The sequence below is a fragment of the Barbus barbus genome, assembly GCF_936440315.1.
Source record: "Barbus barbus genome assembly, chromosome: 44".
NCBI classification, from domain to species: domain Eukaryota; kingdom Metazoa; phylum Chordata; class Actinopteri; order Cypriniformes; family Cyprinidae; genus Barbus; species Barbus barbus.
In genome coordinates this window covers 10835648-10850136 of record NC_136722.1, presented here as the reverse complement: position 1 = coordinate 10850136, position 14489 = coordinate 10835648, and the positions used below count along the sequence as shown (strand labels likewise).

The 14489-nt window shown below is 35.9% G+C and overlaps 1 protein-coding gene across 3 annotated transcripts in view; it reads right to left on the bottom strand.

Moving 5' to 3' along the window:
• Positions 1-1144: 1144 nt before the first annotated feature.
• LOC306863531 (double-stranded RNA-binding protein Staufen homolog 2) overlaps positions 1145-14489 on the bottom strand; it is a 140838-nt gene continuing 127493 nt past the window's right edge. The window contains exons 14-15 of one of the 3 annotated variants that reach the window (XM_079406919.1): positions 11746-11834; positions 1145-2317 (exon numbers count right to left, since the gene is read on the bottom strand). In XM_079406919.1, the coding sequence (XP_079263045.1) occupies positions 2224-2317; positions 11746-11834 (183 nt within the window). In that variant the 3' untranslated portion in view covers positions 1145-2223. Of the gene's footprint in view, positions 2318-11727; positions 11835-14489 lie in introns of all 3 variants that reach the window. The other 2 variants (XM_079406918.1, XM_079406920.1) reach the window with 2 other exon arrangements.

Genomic DNA, 14489 nt, shown 5'->3' with positions numbered 1-14489 from the left:
AAGGGAGAGTTCACTCAAAAATGAAAATTCTGTCATCATTTACTCATGTTCCTAACATGTATGATTTAGTTTCTTCTGTTAAAGGGATAGTTCACCCAAAAATGAAAATGCTGTCATTAATTACTCACCCTCATGTCGTTGTAAACCTGTAAGACCTTCGTTCATCTTCGGAACACAAATTAAGATATTTGCAGTCCGGGAGCTCTCTGAACCTCTATAGACAGCAAGGATCCTAATACAATCAAAGCTCAGAAACATAGCAAGGAGACCATTAAAATAATCCATGTGACATCAGTGGTTCAACCGTAAATTTACGAAACTACAAGAATACTTCTTGTGGTGCAAAGAAAACCAAAATTATGACTTTATTCAACAATTCGTCTCCTCCGTGTCACCCTATAGCGCCATTTTGGAGAGTATCACATACGTAAACAATGTATGCTGTTCTGTGTCAGCAGCACTGTACACAGATACGCTGTTTATGTTGTTTACACTTTGATCTGAATGTAAACAACGTATCTGTGTACATACGTTGTTTAAGTATGTGATACTCTCCAAATTGGCGCTATAGGGTGAAGCGGAGGAGACAAATTGTTATTTTTGCTTTCTTTGCGCACAAAAAGTATTCTCGTAGCTTCGTACAATTACGGTTGAACCACTGATGTCACATGGATTATTTTAACAATCTCCTTGCTATGTTTCTGAGCTTTGATTGTGTTAGGATCCTTGCTGTCTATAGGAGGGTCAGAGAGCTCTCGCAATGCATCAAAAATATCTTGTGTTCCAAAGATGAACGAAGGTCTTACAGGTTTGGAACGACATGAGAGTGAGTAATGACAGAATTGTCATTTTTGGGTGAACTATCCCTTTAAGCACAAAAGATATTTGAATGAAGTTGGTAACTAAACAGTTGATGGTAGCCATTGACTTCCATAGTGTGGGGAAAAAAATACTATGGGAGTCAATAGCTACCATCAACTGTTTGGTCAACAACAATCTTCAGAATATCTTCTTTTGTGTTCAACAAGAAACAAACTCATACAGGTTTAAACCTGGAAATATTTAGGATTTTAGAAACTAGGATTTTGCTAAATTAAAAATATGGAAAAACAAATGGGAAAGAAGACAACAGACACCAATATTTTCAACATGAACTGATGTGATTTTACTGCATTTCAAGTAACTGACATGTCTGTTATTACACTGTATATCTTCAGGGAGAGAAAAACGCTCTTCCAGTGAGTTACCAGCTTCAGATAATTGTTCTACTACTCGATCGTTTTGAAAAGATAGCATGTCTCTATTGATCACAGCCTCTCTTTTCTCCAGAATGCAGTCCTTAAAAGCACTCAGTTGATGTCTCGAGTCAATACAACACACAACATAGGTGTAGATGTGCTGGACAAAACTGAAGGGAGAAGAAAACAATCATCAAACAGGACTAAAGAGGCATACCTGTAGATCGCTATTCAGGGCCTCTTGTGTTTCTGTCAAGAAGAAATTCTCATTTCAAGGAACGTTATAGAAGGCAAGAGGGTTGTTTGTTCAACTGGATACTCTGGATCAGCTGTATCGCTGTGCTGTTGACCTCTAGCATCAGTTTTATCCATTGGTTTGCACTCGTAGTATATGTTTTTCTTTTCCTCTGCGTATGATATTCTACAAGTCATATACATCCATATAGATAGATGAATGCTTTATGTCAGCATACACGGTAAGCTGGGTGACTATATATGAAGACAACAACTACGACTTCACAGCACTGGCATTGATTAATCTTTAAATACTCAAGCATTATTATTCATAGATTAAAGAGAAAAGGAAAATAATAATAACCCCCCAAATAAGATACACAACTTTGTTTTCCCCAATGTTTTTTTTTTTGTATACTAATGGCATGACATAAGCCTGTTTAAATCCATATCACTTGGAGGCAAGGTGAAAATAATATTCAAACATCTATCAAATGGGGAAATTTCCCTTAATTTTCAAACATTACCATGCATTACATTTTTATCATTTTTTTAAGTTCACTTGCTTGCTCTTTTTAGTTAACTCTAGAGTAAATAAATGTTGTGTTAAGATAGTGTTGTCTTCACATAGACTCAAAGAATGCATTTTTTGTCATTTCATATCTTGGGACACATCCACCATATTGCATGTTGACACATGTAGAAGGATGCAGCGGCGGTCGTGGGGGCTTTTGGGGGGCATCATCAGCTCCTAGACGACGGCCTTTGAATCCTTGCAGTCCTGAGCAGTGGTGCCTGAGTTAGTCGGTTTGCTGTCCGTCCGCTCGGCTAGACGTTTCGCTTGTCTACAAGACAAACAGGTACAAATGAAGATTAATTATGATACATCACTGCATAAAAATAAATAAAGTAATAATGATATAATAACATTTTATATATATATATATTTATATATATATATATATATATATATATATATATATATATATATATATATATATATATATATATATATATATATATATATATATATATATATATATATATATATATATATATATATATATATATATATATATATACACACTACACACAAATTACATGTAATAATATAATACAAACATAAAAAAGTAAATATAAAATAATATAAATTTTAAATATAAAAATACAGAATTACACATAACATCTACAATAAAAATACAAATAATAAAAAATAATAATGTTCAAATAACATACATTAAAATAATTGATAAAAAAAAATTGGTTTTGTGGTTCTATCAATACCTATTAAATGATGTTATAAATTAATATTTAATAATAACCTCTACTGTTCAAATGTTGGGGGTCAGTTTTTTTTTCTTTTTTAAGCAAGCATGCATTAAATTGACTAAAAGTGATAGTAAAGAACTTTCTATTTATCAAAGAATCCTGAAATTAAATGTTTTTACACAATTGATTTGAACATTGCTACTTATAATAAAAATAAAATGTTTCTTGAGCACCAAATCTGCATATTCAATGAAGACTGAAGTAATGATGCTGAAAATTCAGCTTTGCATTACAGAAATAGATTCAATTTTAAAATATATTTAAATAGAAAACATTTATTTTGAATTGTAATTAATATTTCACAATATTACTGTTTTTTGTTTAAATCAAATAAACTTTTAAACAGTGATGTACAGTGCCCTCCATAAGTACTGGAACAGTAAACACAAAATTGCTCTGTTGGCTGTGGAGTCAAGACATTTGCAAATATGATTAAAAGATGAATATGAGACAAACCTACAGAATGTCACATTTTATTATTAGACGTTTCGACACAGATGTTTTACCAAATACATCGAGCATAAGGCAGATATAAAAGATTAAAAGCTATTATTTAGTTGCCGATCCCTTGCGCACAATCACAGCAGTGAGTCTGTGACCCATAGACATCACCAGACTCTTGGTCTCATCCTTTGAAATGCTTTTCTCATCCTTTAATGCAGCCAATTCCAATTGTTGAATGAATGAATGAATGAATGATGCATTTATATAGCGCTTTATTGTGTATTGCTGTACACCCAAAGCACTTTACAATCATGTGGGGGGGTCTCTCCTTAACCACCACCAGTGTGCAGCATCCACTTGGATGATGCGACGGCAGCCACAGGACAACGGCGCCAGTGCGCTCACCACACACCAGCTACAGGTGGAGAGGAGAGAGTCATAGAGCCAATCAAGTGGATGGGATTATTAGGAGGCCATGATAGACAAGGGCCAGTAGAGGGAATTTGTCCAGGGTTACACCCCTACACTTTACGAGAAGTGCCATGGGATTTTTAATGACCACAGAGAGTGAGGACCTCGGTTTAACGTCTCATCCGAAAGACGGTGCTTTTTGACAGTATAGTGTCCCCGTCACTATACCGGGGCGTTAGGACCCACACAGACCACAGGTTGAGCACCCCCTGCTGGCCTCACTAACACCTCTTCCAACAGCAACCTAGTTTTTCACCGGAGGTGAAATCCAGGTACTGACCAGGCTCAACCCTGCTTAGCTTCAGTAGGCAACCGGTCTTGGGCTGCAGGGTGATATGGCTGTGGCATTTGCAACAATTGTTGCTTGTTTGGGGGAGTTTCTGCCTTCACTCTCCTCTCCAGCTGGTGAAATTCATGTTCATTTAAATCTGGAGACTGACTTGGGCAATCTAAGACTTTCCATTTCTTTGCCCTTATAAATTCCTTGACTGAACTGGCAGGGTCATTGGGTCATTGTTCTGATGCAATATGAAGCACTTCCCAATGAATCTGGTGGCATTTTCTTTAATATTGGTGGGCAAGATGGTTTTTACCCTTCCAAATTCATTCTGATACTGTCATCATACATTAAGTCATCAGTAAAGTTAAGAGGGCCTGTTCCAGAGACAGCCCATGCATGCCCATGCCATGACACCACCTCCACCATGCTTTGCAGATGAGGCTGTATTCTTGGGATCATTGGAGTTCCCTTTTTTTCTCCACATTTTTGCTTTGCCATCACTTAGATAAAGGTTCATCTTTGTCTCATCGGTCCATAAACACAGTTCCAAAACTCTTCTGGCTCACCTATGTGCTTTTTTGGAAACTCTAATCTTGCCTTTCTATTTTTGGTGCTGGTCAGAGGTTTGCATCTTGCTGTGTAGCATCTGTAATTCTGTGTCAAAGTCTCCTGAGGACAGTAAATTGTCAGAGCATCACCCCAGCTTTCTGGACTCCAATTTTGTCTTTACTGTTCCAATACTTTTGAAGGGCACTGTATATATAAATTATATAAAGTAATGCAGTGATGTACAGATTAGGGCTGGGCGATAAATCGATTTTACTACAGAACGAGATAGGAGATAAATATCAATACTTTCTCTCGCAGTTATATCATTAGGTAATCATAATTGCGGGCATCAAGGAGCCGCTATTATGCATGGCATTGAAACTGCTTTTGAATGCACGATGGCTTTTTAGTTTCATTTTCGAGATTGGCGATCGCACGTGCGCTGTTTTTACTATGAAGCGGCAGTAGCATGTTTGTCATGGTACTCAGGATCTGCAAATCATTCGTCATCGTCCTCAGTCATCTCTCCTTACTCTATGTGGTAGGCTAAGTGAAATTTTATGTTCTGTAATGCAGTGTTTCCCATACATTGATTTATATGTGGCGGCCTGCCACAATATCAAAACTGACCGCCACAAATAGATTTTTTTTTCAAAAAGCTTTGACTTCATTGAATAAGCAAGCACTGGTAATGTAATGGCTCGTTTCCACTGAGCGGTACAGTTTGGTACAGTACAGTACGGTACGGAATTATGTCCGTTTCCATTGTCAGAAGTTGTGAATGGTACCAAAATAGCGAACCGTACCTTACCACTTTTTTGGTACCCTTTCATTGGGGTACCTAGCACAGCAAAGGGTACCAAAAGAGTGGAGCTAAACTCACTGCAGATGTTGATTGGTTTACCAGAATCGTCTCTTTTCGTCATACAAGGGGATAAAGCTTCTCCTTCACTCGTTCTGCTCTGCTGTGTTCTGCTTATTACATCAGAGTGTGCAAACACAAAAAAATATATAACAGTGTATTTTATACTTTTATATTTTCACACAGACAATAACCGTCTCTCAATATGTGTTCTTGTCTGTTCTTGTGGACTTGTGAAACGTCATTGCCCAAAAACCCGCCTAATTTTCAAAATATTACTGTTATTCTGCCATGAAAGTTTTTCAGGCGAGAATGTAAATGTTTAAAACTCAAATCTGCGGTTTATTTATAAATATATAGAGCCTATTGAAAATTTGCTATGCCAATTTCGGAGCTCCAGGCGATCACCAGGTGCTCCGTGCTCATGTATCTGCCTCGAGCAGCCTTACGCTCGGCTAGTCCTTCTGACATTTGCCGCTGGCTCTGATGTCTTTGTGGTGATTAAACGAGAATCAATTAGTTTTGTGTGTATTTAACAGGCATTCGTGGTCTCATGAACATATTATTTGGTCCTGGTCATATCGTTTTGACTGAGCACAAAGTTTAACTTTATATTTATTTTGAACTTTTCCATATAACTTACAGCGCTGACTGTAGCAAACATTTGACTGTGAATTGTTTGCTTTTGTCTTTATTATTCTCTTATACTTTGTACTTATACTTTTATAATAGCTATTATTGTTCATAAAAACCGACATAAAAGAGGCAGAGTTGTCGCTTTATTGTCGATCGCTACTTTCCGGCATACACCATGCCTATCAAGTAAAGGGTACTGTTGGCAATGAAAACGCAAGCCTGATCAGGGTTACCCGTACCGAATTGTACTGTACTGTACCGTACCGCTCAGTGGAAACGAGGCATAACAGGCAACCGTTAGCAATCATTATTTGTTTTCTGTGGCTTTCTGAATACTGATTCACGATTCAGGCCAAAGGGCGTCACATAATTTTATGTCTTATGTTAGGCCTATGTTACATTTTATGTTATGTAACGTTATTTTATGTTACATTTTCACTGTCTTTTTGGCTTGTTGTTTCTGATTGCACTTTAACCCCAAGGGGGGAAATCCAGATCAAATCCCAGAAGGGAAAATCAAAACTAAATAAAGTTAGGGCAGCGCCTATCAGTGAGCACTGCATGTAAATAGCAATTAGATTCTATTTATACTAATAAGTGCAAATAGCTATTTATAGCTATTTTATACTATTTATACTATAAGTGCAAATAGCATATTTTCTTAGCAATAGATACTATTTACACTAAGTGCAAATAGCAATACCCTCCCTAGCCCTCCCTACACCTACCCTACCCGATACTTTTATTTTCAACTTTTTGATTATTTCCTTTATTTTTATTGAAAATAAATGCCTTTCCGATGCGATATGAGATTTGAAAAGGGAGAAAAAAGTTTGGTGAAAGGCGGGCTCGAACTCAGGTCGATCGCATCAAAAAGTTCAAGTTCAAGTTCAAGTTGAGCTTTATAGTCATTCCGCTACATGTGGGGACATACAGTGGAACGAAATGTCGTGTCTCGCAGGACCACGGTGCTACATAAATACAGACATACAACAATGAAGTAAAAAAAAAACACTATAAACATATACACTACTAACCTACTGACAGATTTAACTATAAGTATGCTATATATAAGTATTTACCCTATACTAACTAAAAGAATAAAGGATAAAAAATACAAACTATACGAATGCTTCACATAAATATTTACCCTATACAAAGTAAAAAAATAGAAGATAAAAAATACAAACTATACGAATGCTTCACAAATACTGTACATGTGCAAAGAGAGACATTTGAGTCAGCAGCTGGTTGGGGAACAGTGCAGGATGATTTGTAGTGCATGAGCATGTAAACATACATATATTGCTGAGTCTTTTGTGGGATTGTGCACACGCAGCAGTGTGTGTAAGTGTCCATAGTGCACATAGAGGAGAGTGTGTTACTACAGGTGGTTTGTACAGGCCCACTCACCTGTGTGTAGCACACTTCGAATTGCACAAAAAATAAAAATAAATAAAACAATTAAAGTTCCATACAGTTTTTCTTTGGTGTGGTAAGGTTTGGGGGGTGGTCCATGTTTCAGGAGGTAGGGGCTTGCATGGGGTTTCAGAGGGGGGCAGGGTGGTTTGAGTTCAGGGCTCTCACAGCCTGGGGGAAAAAGCTGTGCGCCTTACCATCTACACCACTGAAATTGATGCTATATGGGCGTCTTTTTGTTGACTAACTCAATCGCATGTTAGTGTAAATAGCCTTTGCCAACAAGGCGGGCTATTTGCACTTAGTGTAAATAGACACTCCGTAAAGTTAGAACTTGTTTTGAACAATTTCTTTGTCATCTGCAGATTGATTTTAAGTAGGGGAAAAAAAATCTATTTAAATCGTAAATCGGATTTTTTGTGAAAAAATATTTTTTAGGCCATATCGCCCAGCCCTAGTATAGATAATGATTTTTACTGAAGTATTTGCTTCCCATCAACCCCGTTCATTGTGACCTATATGGGCTGTCGAACAGGGCAGTTTCTCCTCTTGGTTCTGTTCTAGCTCATGACTGCAATGAGAAGCCGAAGCCACTGTAAATAAACATTTCTTTAACCTTTTCCTACGGCACACCTACTATGAAAATATTCTTGAACGGGTTGGTGAGATTTCCGTTCTGGTGTGTCTATCATTTCCATTCTCATATTTCATTCTCCAGCGCTCTGTTCATCGCGGATATGACAGAGATCCATTTTTCCCACAGCAGCCCCTCTGATTACAGGAGGATAAAGATCATGCAAAGACACGGAGTGGAGTCGCGAGAGGGTTTCCACTGCAGGAAAATCCATATTGTGTGCGTGTGTTTCTGTGAAAGTGATAAACTCAGCCAGTGTGTGTGTGTGTGTGTGTGTGTAATCCTTTTAGTCATTAAGTGGAGTGAGCTGACAGGTTTCAGACGTTGACATTTAAAGGACAAATCTTGTCTGTCTCTGCAGTACAAAATCAAAAAGGCGCTCCACCTGTCACTGATATTTACTATACTGTGTGTGTGTGTGTGTGTGTGTGTGTGTGTGTGAGAGAGAGAATGAGCAGTGTGTACTAACTAAAGACCACATAACATGGCTTGATTACATTTATTCATTTCGCGGATATTTTTATCCAAAAATTAACATAAGTGATTCATCTTAAGGAGGCAATAAGACAAGCAGTAGCAATACAAAGCAATGAAAGCATAGAATGAGTAGTTATTTTTCTGACAAGTAGTTCTCTTTTCTGTGTTGACATGTTTTCAACTGAAACAGGAAGTTTGAAGAAATCTTGAATGGCTTATATTTTCCAACAAGCTGTATTTAACTGTGACTTGCTACTTTTTTTTAATGCGATTGGCCAACAATATTGATACACCCAGGGTCTAAAAATAACATTTTGCCATACCTGGCTTGAGAAAATATTTTTACCAGCCATGGAACTGTATATGCATTATTTCATTAAAAAACAGGCGAAAATTGAAATGTGACTAATATTAATTAATATTACTACTATATAAAAAATAAATTACTTAAAAAATTATATATATATATATATATATATATATATATATATATAATTATTATATAAAAAATAAATATCAATTTAATACTATTTGACTTTATAATAATATTTTAACTATATTATTATTTAACAACAGTACAATTACAATACTAATATTTATGGTTGTTCTTTTCTTTGCTTTCAAACCAAAAACAACCAGAAATCTTTCTTTGCTTTCAAACCTTATTTTTGTGGAAAACTTCTCTTTTGAAATGCTTCTCTTTCATTGACAACAGATTTATAAAGCATTCTCATAACAAACTTGGGAAGAAGTTTGGCGTACGTCACAGTTTCAAACGCATGTTAGAAGTGACTCAAACTCACATTGCTTGTTCGTGTGGAGCGACATTTACTGTGAACCACGTCGAGACACTGAAAACACTGTTATCATGAGCAGCTCGTGAGAAAAGATCGCAACATTGTACATCAGATTACATCTTTATATAATTTACTAGAAGTATTTGTCATTTGATAATTGCGCTCAAGTCTCAATTTATGTATAAAGCACAATTAAAAACAACTAAAATTGACCAATGATGTAAAAGACTTCTAAAAGCGAGCACAAACCAAGCAAAACATCAGACAGCAAACAACATCACAACTCATAGGCTATAGTGAAGAGATACGTTTTTAACTTTGATTTAAAAATATGTAATGTTGGTGCAGTGCTAATATGGATTGGTAACGTGTTCCAAAGTTTAGGTGAGGCTATGGCAAAAGCTCGATCACCCCTAGATTTTAATTTTGACTTTGGAACAGTCTGGTTGTCACACCTAAGAGTTGTTTCCGGATGATATTCACACAACAAGTCAGAGAGGTAAGGGGGGGGCGAGGCCATTTAAACATTTAAAAACAAGCAAAAGCACTTTAAAATCAATTCTAAAGCATACTTGGAGCCAATGGAAAGACATTAACACAGGAGTAATATGTTTGTATTCACGAACACTGGTTAAAAGACGTGCAGCCGCATTTTGGACCATTTGTAATCTAGATACTGAAGAACTGTTTATTCTCAGATACAGGGAATTACAATAATCAATTCTAGAAGAAATAAAAGCATGAATTGCAGTTTCAAAGTGCTTAAAAGGAAGTCTTCACTTTAGCCAACGTTCTTAACTGATAAAAACTTTATTTGACAACAACATTTATTTAACTACATTTATCAAATTTAAGTGCACTATCAAAAAAGACGCCCACGTTTTTTACACCTGATTTAACTGAAGGAGATAGAAAACCAGAATTTACATGAGAAATGTTTGGGACTTCGGAAGAGCCAAACACAATAATCTCAGTTTTACTCTCATCTGGGATACTATATACTATACTATAAAATACTTTAGTTAGTTAAAGGGTTAGTTCACCCAAAAATGAAAATTCTGTCATTAATTACTCACCCTCGTGTCGTTCCAAACCCGTAAGACTTTTGTTCATCTTCGGAACACAAATTAAGATATTTTTGATGAAATCCGAGAGCTTTCTGACCCTCTATAGACAGCAACGCAACTACCATGTTCAAGGCCCAGAAAGATAGTAAGGAGATCATTAAAATAGTCCATGTGACATCAGTGGTTCAACCAAAATTTTATGAAGCTACGAGAATACTTTTTGTGCGTCTTGGTACTCTCGATAATGGTGGAAGATTTGCCGAATAAAGTCATTATTTTAGTTTTCTTCTTGCACAAAAAGTATTCTCATAGCTTCGTAAAATTACGGTTGAACCACTGATGTCACAAGGACTATTTTAACAACGTTTTTACTATGTTTCTGGGTCTGGAAACATTTGAGTTACATTGTTGTCTATGGGTCAGAAAGCTCTCAGATTTCATCAAAAATGTCTTAATTTGTGTTCAGAACATGAATCTTATTTTCAGGTTTGGAATGACATGAGTAATTAATGACAATTTTCATTTTTGGGTGAACTATCCCTTTAAAATCTTTTATTATTTTGCATATTCAGGTAAAAAACAACCATCATAAGTGTCTTTATAAGTTCCCCTCCACCTTTTAAGAGCTTTGTTTTGTTGAGCTGCAGTGCAGAGAAAAAAAACAGTGTAGCCAGTTACATAAAATGATGACTGTAAAACTGGTGATGACGCTTAAGGTATTCCCTTATGCAAATCAATTATGACTCAAATCACAAAATTAATATTCATGAGCTAAGCCGATAAATGTTATTTTGTGTTCCCAACCCGATTACATAACCTGTAACAATGATCTCAATCAATCAATCATTAAACCAGCGCTGTATACTCGTACTGTGGCAGTTGTTTTTAAATAAACTGTTATTTACTTGTGTAATGAACTGATATTACATCATACATTTTAGGACAGCATTCAAAACATTGAATTAATTCTGGTTTATGCAAGAATCAGGCCAATATATTGGCTTAAATTAAGCTAACTCTGCTTGGAACAACACATGGGAAACATTTCAAGGCCGCTAACATGATGATCTGTAAATATTTAAATGGAAAAAAGTATAAATCATGTCTATTTCGTTAAATCATCTTGAGAATCTCCTAACAGTTTATATAAAAGGCAATAGCTACCCAGATTGCCTCTGAGCGCTTTTGTCATTTAGATATAACGTCATCGAAACATAACGGATTTCTTCTGGTCGGGAGTTATTTACATATGTGATCTTTTCTAAAATGAAGGTGTTGTGGCATACTTACGGCTCTGTTTGTACATACATGTCACATGATCCATTCTCTACCTTGATTGGTCCATCCACCGGGTCCAGTCCTTGTTCTGACAGCTGTTTCAAGGCACTAAGAGCAGCCTGTGTGAGGTAAGGAGACAGATGGCTTTGAGTGAGACAACATAACCCACATCAGCTGCTTTTTAAATAACACTTACTATCAGAAACCAGAGACTGACAGGACGCTTTCTGCTCCCTCTGTTTTGTTTGGCTCTTTCCAGCTTTGTGTTTATCTAACGTTTATCAGGTGAATGTTTTCAGGCTTGCATTTCCTCCAGCCAATGAGTGGGTTTACGCTGCCAATCGGCCACGTTATGGGCCGATATGCAAAAAATTAGCAATAAATCAAGTGTAAGGACACAGTGTGCTGAAATAACGCCTGATAACTCAGGTGTAACTGATATCCTGTTTTGCTCTGGAAAGTCATGGAGTCCACAGGCAGAACAGCCAAGAAGAGACTTCGACTAAACCACTAAGCTTACAAACGCACAAACTTACAAACGCACAAACTGCAATTCAAATGTGAACTTAAGGGAAGTATAATAATAACTGAAATGTAATTAGTATAATTTTTAATAATACATTTCATTTTTCATAGAAATCATCCTTAAGCATCATTATTGTTTTAAATGCCACTTATACGCATTTGTTTTTCATACAGACACACACACACACAGATGTGTGTGTGTGTTTGTAGACAGACAGACAGACAGACAGACAGACAGACAGTTATACGGAAAAAAAAATGTTGTGCTACTATATCTATTATTATATATGCTATTATTTTTTATGGCTCTACTGATGGCTTTGACACAACTGAACTTGCTAAATTTATCTAAGAGAAATGTCCAGTATTATTTTAGTATGATTTATATACTATTCGAATATGTATATTTTTAATTAGCTTATATTTTTATTTTTCTGTTTTCATTTAAATTGTTGTTTGTTTTAGCAAAAGTTTTGTTCTTTTGTAATTTTTTATTTTTTTTAAATACTTCTATTTAGCTTTTATTTATATTTATTTTAGTTTTTGTAATTTTAGTGTTTTATGTTAAACTTATATTATTTTAGTTACTTGCCCAGGCAACATTTCTAATTTTCATTATTCTTTTTTTTTTTAAATGCAAGTTATTCCTCTAATATTTATATTTTATTTTATTTCAGCTTTATTTCAAATAACTAAAGGTTTAATAGTTTTAGTTTCGATTAATAATAACACTGGAAATTTCTAATAAGCTAAAAAAGTACAGTGAATATAAATCAGAATAATTAGTCAACATTATTAATGTAATTTTTAATGGTTTGTCCCAATGATTTGTTCTGTTAGACTTAACGAAAAATCCTGTCTTTGTGAGACAGCATTTGAATTATAGTTTAGTACATTTTTCTTCCTGTCATTACTATTCAACATCCTGTATGAAATGGCCAAGTAAATCCAAATTCCAACATGAATGATAAATGAAGCCTTAAATTCTCTTTTTTTTTTTGCATGCAGTAAACAGTTTTGCCCAATCCCGTTAAGTGCACACAGGCCTTAAATGTATCATTTCTAAAAAGGAAGTGTATCCTGCAGGACTGTACAGTATGTGAGTTGGCAGTCAGAAGTTACAGGCAGATGCTGCACTCCTCGACCGGACGTTAGGAAGTCTCAAAGAACATGTCTGTCACAATCCCTGAAGCCCTTTCAACAGGACCAAATAAAATGACTACGACTGAGAGTCATGCTCTAGAGGGATGCAGAGCGAAAGAAAACAAGAATAATGAGAGTGTTGTGAGGAGGGGTGCAGGAGACCCTCGCAGTGACAGAAGCGGGTTGAGAATTGGCAGATCCACCTGGCTGTCGGGGCTGATGCTCTCTCCAGCATCCTGCCAATGAGCACCAGATGTGCTGCATGGGACGCAACAACCATGACATATTTCTCACAGCTGACAGCCTATTCCCTCTGAACCCAAACCCCCCAGCACCCAGCCCACTCACGAGAGGCGTGGACAGCACACACACACACAGATGTGTGTGCATTCCTCTCCCTGATTAATCAGTATTTGGCCGGATCAAATAACGCCAGCTAATTGTCTCAGGCACCCTGTTGTATCTTTATGTGTGTGTCCATCTCAGAGAGAACAGACTTTGATAAATGTTATGCATCAAATATCATGTGATCTTAGATCAGTCATAACTTATACTATGAAGGATGTACATAGTGTTCCCAAAAACAATTGTATTTAATTTACACTTAAAATAGTCTAAAATGCTTTCAAATTAAATGCTAAATATCAAACCAAGTAGCATCTGCAAACTATTCACTTCACATGTTTGATGTATCCAAGAGGTGTCAAAATATTGTTCTTCTTTTAAAACACATAATATATACATATACATACACATACATATATATTCACTACTGCTCAATAGTATGAGGTCATTCCTTTTTTTTTTTTTACATTTTGAGAGAAATCTCTTATGCACATCAAGGCTGCATTTATGTGATAAAAATACAGTAAAACAGAAATATTGTGAAATATTCAATTAACTCTATAAATGACTAAAGCCCCTTTCACACCAAGGACGATAACTATAAAGATAACGATAAAGATATAGCTCTAAAAATCGTTCTCACTATTAAAGAATTGCAAAGTCCACACCACAACTATAATGATAAAAGCAGAGAAACAGTTTCGCTGGAATCACTCCCAGAATGATTTTTTTCCAGTTGATGAACGTTACAAACACTGACA